Genomic DNA, 14,858 nt, shown 5'->3' with positions numbered 1-14,858 from the left:
GTAACTTGCGCTTATCCAGAGGGCAAAAAGCTGGAACGAGAAGTCTTTGTCAGTTTTTCCTTTGGTGTGAATTTCAGGAACAAAGCTGATTATTTAATAGTTTCCTGATCTCAATCATTTCCTTCCACCAGCTTTAACAGGAAGCTGTGCACACAAAAGGCATTCACCCAGTTTACTTTCCAATGTAAAAACAAGAACCTTAAGTGTACCAACTTAAGTGTCCAGTGACTTCAATGTGTGAGCTAGAAGATCCCAACTTCCAGTCAGTGGTGATTTAGTGGACTGTGGCAAAGGCCACCCCAACACCACAACCAAGAGACACCAGTGATTCCTGCTGGAAAATTCACACTAGCTGGGGATTAGGAGATGTTTCCATGTCATTCCCTCCTCAGCTGAGATACCTCGTACACCAGAAAAGAATGACTAATTAAACTAGATTGCTGATACCCAACAGATCTGTATCCCAATAACAGACAACAAAGGAAATGTGTGAAAAGAGTTTAGAATGGAGATGAAATGAACTGAAGACTAGATTTTTAAAAAATCTAATTAAAGATCAATGTAATGAAACTGAGGGTCACTGAATTGATAGGTATAAAGTGTACATTCTCTCCAGATTTAAGGGTGATGCCAGGATTGAAGGTTTGCTTTTCAATAGTTGTCAACCAATAAATAATTTATATTTACCACACCACTGAGAGGAGCAGTGTGAAGTGTTGGCTTGACATAATACTGAGATATTTCAAAGGTTCAGAAGTTCTTAAGTTATATTAAAATAATCAATAATATTACATGAAAGGACCCCGGCGGGAGACCAGAACCAATGCAGAATGAGGTCATTGAATCCATTCTGAGGCTCACTTATTTCTTTCTCCTGATGGACTGAACACTCAAACTCAACCATCATCTACCGAGAGCTTAAAGAAACACTAATCTCTTACCTCGATTCTCTTTTCTTGCCAGCCCACAAGGATCCTGCAGAAAAGTGAAAGACTAAGGATTAACATCTAGCCTGCAGGACACAGTACCATGGGCTTTAACTTTTCACTGCTAAATCCTTCTTTGAACTTCCACTACAATGTGGATAGCTTGAGGTGTATGATACATGTACATTTACACACACTAAACTAGAAGAGTTTTTTGTTAGAAAATTCTTCCAATTCCTTTCCAGTGGGGTGAATGAAAAACTTGTATTTCTTCAGTTGTATTTCACAACATGAGGATTTTTCAATACAACTCAAAGCCAATTCTGAAGTCTGTAGTCAGTGTTGTTATTTAGGAAATGCCATAGTTATCTTGTATGCATCTGCAGTACAACTCAGATTATCCAAAAATTAGATACTCCGAAATCCTCATTTATCCAAAAAAAAATTAAATTTTGGATAAATGAGGATATTTAAAACAAATCAGAAATTCTCATTTATCCCAATTATTTTTTGACCAGAACCAAAATGACCTCACAGGTTGGAAAAAAAAATTAACTCAACGTGAAATTAGACGACTGTCCTCGTTTAAAGTAATTCCCTCCCCTCTCACTTTCCATTTCTTCTTTACCTTCCTCTCTTGACTTTTCTCTCCAACTCTTCCCTCTAAAATTGTGTGCCACTGTTTCCCAGCCGCAAGTGGTTAGAAGAATCTCTTGTCCTGGCGTCATCAAGGAGAGCTGGCTCCTGGCAGGAGCGGGGACATCGGGCTCCAGAGCAGGACCTCATTAAGGAGGTGTCATTGACCAACATTTTTTTGGTGAGAATTAAACATTATTTTAATGATTAAGAAGTCTTCCCTTGTTGTTTGTTGCTGTTTAAACACTGTTACAAGTGATTTGCTGTTGCTACTGGGCTGTTATTTTTTTTTAAAATGACTGGTTATCTGAAAAAAAAGTTTATCTGACATAGGCCCGGTCCCAACAGTTTCCGATAATTGGAGTTGTACTGACCCATAAATTGCAATGCCTAGATAATCTGCTTTAGGTACTGAATGAGGAAGAGATTAGGTCTGCTAACCAGTAGAATTTTCATGCACTCTCTTTTACACAGGGACCTCCCAATACAAGTCACATGGAGGGCAAACAATTCTCAATAGATAGAAATGGACCAGCTGCTTTCCAACAATGTTCTAAGTTAATAGTTCACTTTATTAGCCGGGACAGCCATGCACATATTAGGAGCAAGACTTCAAAGGACAGTCATTGAGCCAGCTTCTCTTTTTTTTTTAAAAAAAGGAAATCAAAACTCAAAAATTATTTTACAAACAAATGAACATCATTGGAAAGGCTTTATTGACAATAGAGAACTAAATTGATAAAGCAACATTCTTACTTGCTTCAGCCAAACACGTACATTGTAAAATAAAAATGACTCAATAGTACATGTTGTTACTGTACAGAAAGAGAATATAAAAGATAGAGAATTAATATTCACAGTAGTACAAGAAAAAAAGTGTTTCAATCACGCAGTCAGGCCTTTTTTTGTGATGTCAAGAGTAGTTTATGATTAGGAGGTTCAAGATTCTGATAGCAATTGGAAATAAAGCTGTCCTGGAACCTGGTGGTGGGAGAAAAGATGGATTTTAACCAACTCCTTCCATTCTCAGAGAGCACTAATTTTGTGCTGCGAGTGCGTTGGAAGTTTAACAACTCTTCCAGTCATGAGCATTTGAAGACTTTTCAGACTTTACCCGCCTCCCCGAACTCCCTCAACTTCGACATCTGGGATAAAAGTCCAATTGGTTCACTGGTTGTAAAAGTTCTTGCCAAAATGTATTTTATCTATAGTGCATGACAGGTGGTGAGTCAGTAATGCTTCAAACTGCATGTGGCTTGGCAAGAACAATCACATCTAATTTAAGATTGACCAGTGCAATCTTACCTTAAAAGTGAACAGCTTTACATACAACAACAAAATTGAGAAAAATTAAATTCAGATAGGTCATGGAAAGCATGTTCCAGTAGCAGGGTGTCAACTATTGCTTAGTGGCAATGGATCAAAAGTGGTTGATTCTAATTTAATTCAGTAGACTCATCACAGTATCCAGCTTGACCGTGGTGCAGAAATGAGAGAACACTGGATTAGACATCGACTCTTGGCAAATTGCAAAATATATTATAACTTTGAGGAGATGGCACTTTTATTCCTCCCACAATTACCTGAACAATGTTGATTAAGGAATAAATTATCACTTTACAAAACAGGTTGGTTGGAATGTCACTGCAAAACACATAATCCCTTACTCACCATCCTATGCCATAGGTTCTCTGTGGTTAGCAAGGGATTATTTAAGGTGGTATGTGATTGGGAGAAAAAAAGTTGAGAACTACATGTAAAGACACACAATACTCTTATTTCTTCGAACTCATAACAATGACTATGACTTCAAAATTGTTTCATTAGCTGTAAAGCAATCCTGCGCCATATTAGTTTTACAAAAGACATTGGGAAACTGTGCTAAAAGGAAGCACGGGAGATCTTCTGTCAAGCCAGGAAGCACGTAGCCTAGGCTATGACTTGAGTCAGAAAGACAGCAAGTTCTGTATAATCTCCATTTAGCTAATCAGTACGAGACAGTCTCCCAGAAATAGAAGCATGGGATTAAAAATAGCCAAGAGGAAAAAAGTCAAGTTTCTACGACCAGAGATATTTACTCATATATTGAATGTATTTAAAGAATGATAGTTGAAACATGATGAATGGATAAAAGCAATAGCAGCACTTTGGCAGATAAGCATAAATGGGTTTCTGCACCTTCTGTATCCTGGGATGCAGACGTGAGGGGCAGGGTGGCAATTGGTTCAATGCATTGGTTATTTCCTTTGTTTCAACTGAGGCAAGCGCATTGCAAATTGCCATTACAGACTGCACCACCCTCTCGGCTTTCTGAGAATGATCAGCCTGCAAGTAACAAAAGTACATTAGATAAACCAGTGCAATAGCAAAGTCCCCAAATCCTTTCCTTCTTGTACCTGAACACAGTTCCTTCACAAAACTACTGGCATTGCTGCCATCACACATTGTGATGAACGAGTAATCTTTCTCCTCAATGTTAACAGATGGCAAACCACCTACAGTTAGATGTCATGTACCACACTACATCCAATCCAGATTTGTGTAAACATCCAGGGTAGACGACTTCAGTTCAATAACAGCTTTCGTCAGGACATTTTCCCAGTAAACACATAGCAACACTTAGATTACATTTTACACAGTCCCCATTGAGCCAAACACCATGGGTATCTGACCTTGTTTATACTGGCCCCGCCAATTGATACAGAATAATCACAATACAGATTAGAGCTGACCAAAAGTGCAGAAAACATTGAGGGAAATTTCATCTTATTTTTCTTTTAAAATGCCCATTTACACTTTAATTCACGAGAATAAAATGTGAGAATCAGCTGCTTGCAGTCAAGAAAGATAGTTGTGCAATTTGTTTTAGGTACTCAGGGTCAACAAATAGGGACAATTTTGAATAAGTTCCAAAAAAGTGCACAAACAATAGAACTACTTCAAAGCTCAGAACAGTTCGTTTAAAAATAATTTTCAGTGAATTTAAATCTATTTTCACTTGTTTCAATACAGCTGCAGTAATTAAACTTGACAATGAAGATTTTGCTTCCTGAACACTTTTGTGTGTATTTTATGGATTTTGGGCTGCTTATCACAAAAATCATCTTAAAATGTTCCTATTGTGACAAGAGTATATAGATATGTTTTTAGGAGATAAATTGGGGCAGGGTTTGTTAGAGTAGGTCACATAAAAACTTTAAAACAGATCTTATTTGAAATACTGGGGCTCTGCTAATGTTAGACATATCGGCCCTACAGCCTTTGCAAGAGCTTTGGAGAGTGCCCAAGAGACTTAACTAATGGGTTGTTGTTTACAAAAAGGCAACAGATGAAAGATCTTGTCGGAGCCACAGATTGTCTAAGAGGGTCATATGGTTTGGCAAGCAGACAGTCAAAAAGGTTTTCTCTCAGAAAGAGAGAGAGACACACAGACACCACTTCTAGAGTGTTACAGCCATCAACAGCGGCTGGGACTGGAACAGGACAAGCTGGCAAACTTGTGGAAAGCCCCATTTGGAAGATGGGTTGTGAGTTCTTGGTTCGGCCTGGTCAAAGCCCTTGTGGTTCATGTAAGAGGAGAGAACTGGCTGTGTAATGTTTCATTTGGAATAAGAGAAACAAAAAAGCACTCTGTGGTAACCTAAAAGAAAGAGGTCATCATCTGGAGAACCCTGAAGGGGCAATTTTCGTCAGCAAGACGAAGTAAATCAGTTGGAAGTAAATCAGTTGTGGATGCCCTGGAACAACAAATCTCTCTAAACTGACAAGAACCTTCCTGAGTGGTAACCATTTACTTTTCAAGCACCAAAGCCTGGTGAACTTTATAAATGTTAAATGCTCTGCACAGTATAAGAATTTGCAACCAGTGAATTTGGAGGAATGAGAAGTGAGATTGGACTGTGAACCAAATAACTTTTCCGAACTTACACACACATTACATACACGTGTGCTTAGAATTAGATGGGGGTTAAGTTAGGTTAGTTAAGTCAATCGTGATAAGTTAAAGTGTGATTCTGTTTTCATGTTTAAAGATAATTAAAAGCAACTTTTGTTTAAGTAACCATTTGTCTTCTTGAATATCTATTGCTGCTGGGTATATGGGTCCTCTAGGCTCGTAACACTATCATGTTCCTTTTTTTTTTAAGAGATGTAACCTATTTTTGTGATTTCCTATCAAATTTTGAAAATGCTTCAAGCATACAAAACCACAAAGTGTAATATATCATTGAAAAAAATAATTTTTGCATTCACATTTGGACTTCTTCCCTTGGCGCAGTCAGTGATGAACATAGTGAAAGGTTTCACCACGACATTGTGACCAGGAAAAGCAGCATCAGGGCAACTTTAATCCATTAATGCTGGTCGACAAATATTGGACACTGACACAAGAGGCATCAGATGCCGAGTACAAACAAAAATCAGCAGTAAAACATTTTTAGATCAGTTGAACTAATGCAACGTGACAGCATCGTTATTCAATTAAACCTGCTAATTTCAATAAAAGTTAATTTTATGTTTCTGCAACTTCCTGTGCGATACAGCAAATCTGAAATTATCATTGTGTTCAGTCTGAAGTTGTCTCTCATAATCCCCAATTTTTTTTTTAAAAGGAAGAACACCTTTTGAAAAAAAATTGTTGTCCAGTGCAATCAATCTTTAAAAAGTATTTCTTGAGGTATTAATGCAAATGTTCACATTAACAATTTAAATTGCATTTTTGATTAAAGTTTCTGATCAAAATGCAATTTGAAACCCAATGGTGACCGTGCAGCTGAGCACTATCTAGTACCCACTGCCGAGAAACACACACATGGGCTAGTTCAGTGCAAGGCACAGCCATGCTGTGCTGCTACTCCCTCTTCCTAACAACACTCAAATGCTAAATACAAAAATCACCAAGAATGGCCACTCTTGGGAGGTACCCCTGCACTCAAAACTCTGGAGGAGGCAGTAATTCGGCGGGAAGAGAAAAGGAAGGAAAATTTCAGGGGTACAATACGATAGTGGCCCTGAACATTGTTGATCGTGACCAGCGTTACAAGTTCAAGACTGCCATACATCAAACATAGGCCTACCCAATATGCCAAAGCTTTGTCTTATGGTCACACTACGTACCTCTGCCAGCAGAAAGCTATCCAATTCATTTTGGTAGGTGTTAAAGAGTAGGGTCAGAGCTTGCCTGCATGAAATAAAACAAATGAAATAAGCAGTGAAGTTATTGTTGGTAAACAGAGGTGGACAGAACTTACAAGAACACAAGAAATAGTGGCAGGAGAAGGCCATCCGGCCCATTGAGTCTACTCCACCAATCAATGAGATCATGGCTGATCTAATGATCGGCTATCTCCAACTACCTGCCTTTTTCCCACATCCCTTCATTGCTTTACTATGAAAATAAAATCAATCCAAACTTGACTTAAGTATATTTACTGAGGGAGCCTCACTGCTTCAATGGGCAGCGAATTCCACAGATTCACCAGTTCCTCAATTCAGTCCTGAATCTACCATCCTGATCCTTGAGCCTATGTCCCCTAGTTCTGGTCTCCCCTTCTAATGGAAATAACTTACTTACCTCGATGCCTTTCATAATTTTAAATGAATCTGTAAGGTTCCCTCTCATTCTTCTAAATTACAGTGAGTACAGTCCCAGGAAACTCATTCTCTCTTCATAGGCCAATCTCTGGAATCAACTTGTATCTGCTATACAGATCATTTTATGTTCATAAACAGGAAGCAGAGATGAGATACTTAGTAGCTACCATTCACTTTTCTAGGTAAAGTACCCAGAAATGAGACGAAAGAGGAACTATATTGACATATGCAGAGAAACAAATAAAATAGGAATCATTTTATCACCCTCAAGTAACAATGCTCAAATACTTACAGGTTGACTGTTGAACTCTCTCACCTGGTTATGGTCTGTTTTAAGGGTCTTTCTTGTAGATGTATATAATGATTGAGAGTTGATGGATTCTTGTCATCACAGGCCTGTGGGGGGAAAAAAAAGTGTTAGTTGTAACCGATCTAGATCATTCTGCACTCCTTGTCCTCTGCAAAATAAAACAGGAAGGGACAGACGGATAAAAGAGTCACAATATTGAAGGAATGTCAAAAAAATGTGCAGATCTGAAATAAACACAGGAAATGCTGGAAACATTCAGCTGGTCAGGCAACACCCGTGATAAGGGAAACAACAGAACTGAAATATTAGCTCGGTTTTCCTTATCAGTAACGCTGCCCAACCTGCTAATTGTTTCCAGAATTCTCACCTTTTACATTTTTGGTGAATCATCTCCTCTGCAGCAAGCTTCCTTGAAACAAAATAGCCTCTATACCATCCGGCGCTCCTGTGGTGGTCTCCTCTACATCAGAGAGACTAGAGCCGCTTTCAGGTGCTCGGACACAGATAATGCGCCGGTAGACGCGGCTGGGGGAGTGCAGCTGGGATGTTCAGGTGGCCACGGAGAATACGCTTTTCTGTCATCTGAACGTGCCGGCAGAAGGAGAGCCGTGTCCGAGCGAATGCCAGCTCCTGTGGTCTGTGGCCATAGTCCCACTGCTGCTTTCAGGTGCAATGGGGGGATTTCTCTGAGCCGGAGAATATACCTACAGGAGGAGGGTTAGGTAAGTGTTCCTCCTGGCTGGGTTCTCCACTTTCACGTGGCCACCCGACAGCTGCTTTAGGGTAGAATAGGTGGCTTTACATTCAGGAGTTCTGGCCACCTGAAAGTGGCTTAGGAGATCATTTCATTGAGCACTTCAACACTGTCAATTACAATAGGGGGATCTTCCAATGGCCACCCATTTCAATTCCCTGCCCCATTCCCTTGCACTACCAGATTGAGACCACCCACATATTGGAGGATCAACACCTCATCTTCTCACTTGGCTCCCTCCCCCAGATGATATTAAAATTGACTTTTTTTTCCTTGCCAACCATCTCCTCCCCCCCAACCAATCAATCTCTATGTCTCCTTTCCTCTAGATATGTCTCTCTCCTTTACCCCAGCTCTGCATTCACAGAGCCAACCCCCGTTCCTCAGTCGATTCTCACCTTTCCTCTCTCTTGGCCTCTTCTCCATATCCAATTAGCACTTTTTGCCTATTGATCTGCTCTCCTCCCCCTGCCGTTTCTTGTAATTCAGAAGCCTGTCTGCTTTTTACTCAGTCCTTGAAGAAGTTCTCAGCTCTGAACGAAAGTTATATACCTTTACTTCTTACGGACACTGCGGGATTTTCTGAGTTCCTCCAGCATTTCTGTGTTTTTACAAAATAGTCACTACCTCAGTGCCAGCCATGCCCCAGTCACAGTACCCAGCAAATACAATTTTCCCCACTGTCCCCAAAATAATCTAGGACTTGGGAATCCCTTCCATCCATTTTAAATAGAATGGTTAAATCAGCCTGCTTGCTTAAGAGCCATGCCAGTCAGATGTTAGTTGTGTTACACAATCCACACTGAATTTCATCTGCTGGAAAATTATATGTACCGATTTACAATTTTCCATCCATGTAATCTGCTATCCTGTAGCATGGTAATATCAGGACATGACTGAGTACAGCAAAGATGATGAATATTGGGGCACAAATAATTATGTTCAAATAAATATTATTTATGAGATTATAGACTGAGCAGAAGGATTGTTTGACAAAGACAAGCCATCAGACATTGAAACCTCAAGGGATTCATGTATGCAGAATTAGCATGTCCTGGACGATTCACAATCGAAATAACTAATAAAAGAGGACCATAAATGAAATCTGGGTGACTTCCCCTTTTTAAATCTGGTCAATAACCAGGTGATACAGGTAAGCATTTGTACAATTGAATTATTCAGCTTATACCACAGATGATTCTAAGATATTGATGGAATCAGGATTTGAAACTTTTAAATCACTTACAATGCGCATCAAGTCCTTGCAAACTGCTTTGAGTTCCATCAAGTATAGCTCAATGTCGACATCAAACTTGCGGCAAAACTGAACATATTTGTGGCTCCCGATTGTGTGTTTACTAAAAAGAGAATCGATTCAGTCACAATTCAAATTAAAACTCAGATCCCTTCTCACAAAATTTGGAAAAGAGCTAAATGAACAATACATTGATAACAGTTACACTTTAACCCACTAAAGCAACTTTCAGATCTATCAATTTTTAAATAAAATAAAAATGAGCAAGGCTTTAACCACTGATCCTAGTTTTGATCAGTGTAATACATGGTTCAGAGAATCAAACAACAGATCAAAACAGTTTCAATTATGTTATTTTCTAAGCTACTTTTTAGTTCCAATCTATTGTTTTTCCATGGTAGTTATATAGCGGTTTGTACATCTCCAATGGCTCTTGAAATATTACATCAAATACCGCATATACCTGGGTACTAGTCAATACCATGTAAAAGTCAACACCCCTATTTTAGCCCTGGCCACCTGCCCATCTGAGCTCCCGACACCCCGACCGCAGAATCTCACCTCGGCCCCAGTTGGGCGTCCACCCACCAACCTGAGCTCCCTATGCCCAGGCCACCCTCCCATCATAGCTCCTGACACCCCAACCACAGATTCTCGCCTACACCACAGTTGTCCGCAGATCAGAGCTCTCGACACCCTGAACATGAACTTACCACCAACCACCCATCTGCGCTCCTGATGCCTCGAACGCGGACTTACCGCCCAGTCCTGGCTGGCCGCCTGCCCATCCGAACTCCTGAATGACGCAGGTACTTACTTCGGTCAAAAGTAGCATATGTGCACAAGTCCACTCCCTAAATTTTACCCTAAAAATTGGTCCACAAAATTTGACTATTGCATGCGTATATATGGTAATGTTTGCTTCACAACTTCGTATTCTATTTGCAAAACACCCTTCATAATATCACATGATATTGAAGAGGTTATGTATTTAACCAGCATAATATTGTTGAATATTCAGTAGCTTAACTGATCTTGTTTACTTGGTACCCACTGCACTCAACCTAGACCAATTATACAAAAGGTGGTTCACAGTCAATTTCAAGTCTTAATTGGCCCTTGACTAAAATTGGCCACCTGCTCCCCAATGTCTCTCTGGCTGCCTTTACTGATGTAGCCAGAAGCATAAATAACAAGCTGACTGGATTGTGTCTTCAGATGCACATCCTCATTCTAAAAACCAGCAGGGTGCCATTGCATTTATGCACCATCCCTTCTCCACAAGCCTAACTGAGTTGGACTGTGATAAATGAAATGGTCCATTCACATGCCCAAAATGCCAATATTGCATCCATTAAATGAGATAGGAAAAAAAAACCTGCTAGTTAAATATTTAGAAAACATCTTCCATTGAAAATGCCGGTACATGAAAACTAGAAATGCCTCGCAAGTCATTTGTTTTACTTATGAAATACTCTCTGAGACAATATCTGCTTGTGTTGCAGTAAAACTCCCTTAGGCAATTACAACAAAACACAGCACCAGGCCAAAGAATAAGACATTAGCAGATGTGACTGAAACCTAACCTGCTTTTCATTGAGTATTGTCAAGGAAAGTTGGGGGGTGGAGGGGGGATGGGATAGGTTTAGGGAGGAAACTCCGGATAGGGTCCAGGATCTCAAGAAACAAAACATTGGTTGTGCATTCAGAGTATGAGAAAACCAGAGTGACGGTGTGATGTTGCGAGTTGCAGCAAGGACATGAATGAATTTGAACAGAAGATGCACACTTTAAATTCAATCCACCGCTGGACTGGGTCCCATAAATGGGCAGATCTAATCAAGATAATTCAGAGTGGAAAAGATACAAATGAGAATTCGACTGACAAGGATCAAGGGCGGTACAGTTAGCATAACGGTCAGCCCAATGCTATTCTTTGGCTTGGCTTCGCGGACGATGATTTATGGAGGGGGTAAAAGTCCACGTCAGCTGCAGGCTCGTTTGTGGCTGACAAGTCCGATGCGGGACAGGCAGACACGGTTGCAGCGGCTGCAGGGGAAAATTGGTTGGTTGGGGTTGGGTGTTGGGTTTTTCCTCCTTTGCCTTTTGTCAGTGAGGTGGGCTCTGCGGTCTTCTTCAAAGGAGGTTGCTGCCCGCCAAACTGTGAGGCGCCAAGATGCACGGTTTGAGGCGATATCAGCCCACTGGCGGTGGTCAATGTGGCAGGCACCAAGAGATTTCTTTAGGCAGTCCTTGTACCTTTTCTTTGGTGCACCTCTGTCACGGTGGCCAGTGGAGAGCTCGCCATATAACACGATCTTGGGAAGGCGATGGTCCTCCATTCTGGAGACGTGACCCACCCAGCGCAGCTGGATCTTCAGCAGCGTGGATTCGATGCTGTCGACCTCTGCCATCTCGAGTACTTCGACGTTAGGGATGAAAGCGCTCCAATGAATGTTGAGGATGGAGCGGAGACAACGCTGGTGGAAGCGTTCTAGGAGCCGTAGGTGATGCCGGTAGAGGACCCATGATTTGGAGCCGAACAGGAGTGTGGGTATGACAACGGCTCTGTATACGCTTATCTTTGTGAGGTTTTTCAGTTGGTTGTTTTTCCAGACTCTTTTGTGTAGTCTTCCAAAGGCGCTATTTGCCTTGGCGAGTCTGTTGTCTATCTCGTTGTTGATCCTTGCATCTGATGAAATGGTGCAGCCGAGATAGGTAAACTGGTTGACCGTTTTGAGTTTTGTGTGCCCGATGGAGATGTGGGGGGGCTGGTGGTCATGGTGGGGAGCTGGCTGATGGAGGACCTCAGTTTTCTTCAGGCTGACTTCCAGGCCAAACATTTTGGCAGTTTCCGCAAAGCAGGACGTCAAGCGCTGAAGAGCTAGCTCTGAATGGGCAACTAAAGCGGCATCGTCTGCAAAGAGTAGTTCACGAACAAGTTTCTCTTGTGTCTTGGTGTGAGCTTGCAGGCGCCTCAGATTGAAGAGACTGCCATCCGTTAGCATAACGGTCAGCCCAATGCTATTAGAGCACCAACAACTGGGTTTGAATCCAGTGGCGTCTGTAAGAGTTTTATGCGGCCCCTGTGAATCTGCAAGGGTTTCCTCTGGGTGCTCCAGTTCCTTCCCTCCAAAACATATGAGATTTTTAGGTTAAATTGGTGTATTTGGGTGGTACGGGCTCATGGGCAGGAACCTGTTCCTGTGCTGTATATTAAAAAAATATGAAAAAAATTTTAATCCCCTTTAAGCTGGATGAAGCTTCACAAAACCACTGAACAATGCCATTTAGTCTATCATAGACCACCCCCCCCCCAACAAAAAAAAAATGATTAATCCCTCTGCCAGCTCCCTGTTCTTAGCTCTGCAGAAAATAGAATGCTGATCAAATGGGATGCTTATCCACGCACTTTTGGAATACAAGAAGCATTTCAGATTGCACTCCATTTTCAGAGTTCAAGCTACGCTGTCTGATTGAAATTATGCCTCATGCACATTCTAATTGACAGCTCTACAAGTCAACAAGCATTGGGTGCCACCAATCCAGTGGCTAAAAAATGGAAGAAGAATGGGGTTATTTCTTCAAAAAAAATTCACATTTAAATAAAGTTGCAGATATGTAAAATTTAAAGAATTATCTTGTTTAGACTGGAAGGCAATTTGGCAGGAAAGGAAATGTATGCTGCTATGATTCATACATAGACAGTGACAGTAAACCAAGACTGATGAACTGCTTCACAAGCAGGTGTTTACCTTCAATTATCAGCCATTTAAATGGCTTTGAACCCAAGTACCAGCTGAGACTGGGCAGGCAGGTTTAAGAAACACTAGAAACTGTAGGCCAAAAGACCGAACGCATCAGACAGACTCTTTTGTGTAGTCTTCCAAAGGCGCTATTTGCCTTAGAGCAATAGTTACTGCGGGAAAAACAAATATCTGCTGCCAGTCCCATTGTCGATTACGATATATTTTTAAAGAGAATCAGCCTTCCCATCAGGACCTGGTGAGCATTTATTTTAAAAAAAAGTAGAAATTTTACTTGCACCAATACACAAAACAAATAATTCCTGAATTAAGAAACCTTGGATCTCCAAATAAACAGCCACCTGAACTCACTCATTTGATTTGTTTATGAATGATCTTCTTCTGAAAATACAAAATATGAATGAGGACAGGATAATTATAGGGTATTTTTGCCTTTCAAAATAGATTCCTACAATAGCCGCAGCAATACAAAAGTGATACAGCATGAGACTGAGAATACATGATTTCCAAGAACTGCTTTAAAAGTGCGTTACTAGAATCATGGAAGCTGACCATCAGTCCCTTTAACTAATCCAGGTGGAAGCAAGTTAACCTAACACAGAGTATAACACCCAATGGAACAGAAACAGTTGCTTCCCCTCTGCCATCAGATTTCTGAATGGACAATAAACCCCAGACACTAGCTCATTTCCGCTTCTGTTGCACTAATATATTTATTTTAAAAATTTCTATAGCAATTTTGCAGCTGTAATACTTCAGCAAAACAATTATCGTGACATGTTCCTGACAAATTATGATTCCTCTAATAGCGTTCACCCAGTTCCACCCAGATTTATAGGGAAGATTTGATTTGACTTAATTCAACAACACCCCTATTTTGAATCTGAGTAAAGTTTATGATTTTGGTATCTTATCGATGTTTCGGGCTTGAGCCCTCCTTAAGGAATTGCTCGGGCCCGAAACGTTGTTAATATATCTTTACCTCCTATGGATGCTGCGAGATCTGCTGAGTTCCACCAGCATTTCTGTGTTTTTACTACAATCACAGACTTTTGTGTTTTACCACAGCTGATGATTTTGCTCTCCGATGAAGGAGAAGTGCTGAATACAGATGGGAAGGAAATCTGTGGGTTATAACTTCCTTAAAAGTATTGTAAAATTGCATTTTGTTGATTAGCAAATGCTGTATCACATTCAGAAAGCAAGAAAGAGAAAAAAAATCAAGACGACCAGATTATGGGCAATCTTCAATAGTTCCAATACCTGGATTGAAATTGGTGGCTTTATTAAAGCAATATATATAAATTAATTCATAATGTGGCATTGATTTTTTTTTAAAAAAGGATAAAAATGTATTTTAAAGAAATTGCAGAGCTTAAGTGCAAGTCCCCAAGATCTTTGTATTGCTTGTAAAGAAGTTAAAAAAAAATGTTGTACAGTAAATCCCCTGGTATCGAATTCAGAGAACTGGCAGCCTCAAGCGACTGGCAAACAAAAAAAAAGAGGAAAATAAATGTAAAAACTTAAAATAAATAAGAATAAAATAATAGGTAAAAAATACATGTTTAAACTTGGAAACGTAAATGTTCTTTGAAGTAATGCAAACATTTGGTGAAGA

The 14,858-nt window shown here is 40.3% G+C and overlaps 1 protein-coding gene across 9 annotated transcripts in view; it reads right to left on the bottom strand.

The window, feature by feature from the left end:
* pik3c2b (phosphatidylinositol-4-phosphate 3-kinase, catalytic subunit type 2 beta) overlaps positions 1-14,858 on the bottom strand; it is a 148,152-nt gene that overhangs the window by 93,208 nt on the left and 40,086 nt on the right. For all 9 annotated transcript variants that reach the window (XR_011358511.1, XR_011358510.1, XM_069942020.1 and 6 more), the window contains 5 exons: positions 9,465-9,576; positions 7,471-7,550; positions 6,678-6,741; positions 3,741-3,887; positions 942-975 (listed from right to left, as the gene is read on the bottom strand). Coding sequence is in view for 7 of the 9 variants with exons in the window: in XM_069942020.1 (XP_069798121.1) it covers positions 942-975; positions 3,741-3,887; positions 6,678-6,741; positions 7,471-7,550; positions 9,465-9,576 (437 nt within the window). In the remaining 2 variants the exon portion in view is untranslated. The remainder of the gene's footprint in view (positions 1-941; positions 976-3,740; positions 3,888-6,677; positions 6,742-7,470; positions 7,551-9,464; positions 9,577-14,858) is intronic.

The sequence above is a fragment of the Narcine bancroftii genome, chromosome 5 (assembly GCF_036971445.1).
Source record: "Narcine bancroftii isolate sNarBan1 chromosome 5, sNarBan1.hap1, whole genome shotgun sequence".
Classification (NCBI taxonomy): Eukaryota; Metazoa; Chordata; class Chondrichthyes; order Torpediniformes; family Narcinidae; genus Narcine; species Narcine bancroftii.
Note: the sequence above shows the minus strand (reverse complement) of the source record. Positions and strands in the feature narration are given on the sequence as shown.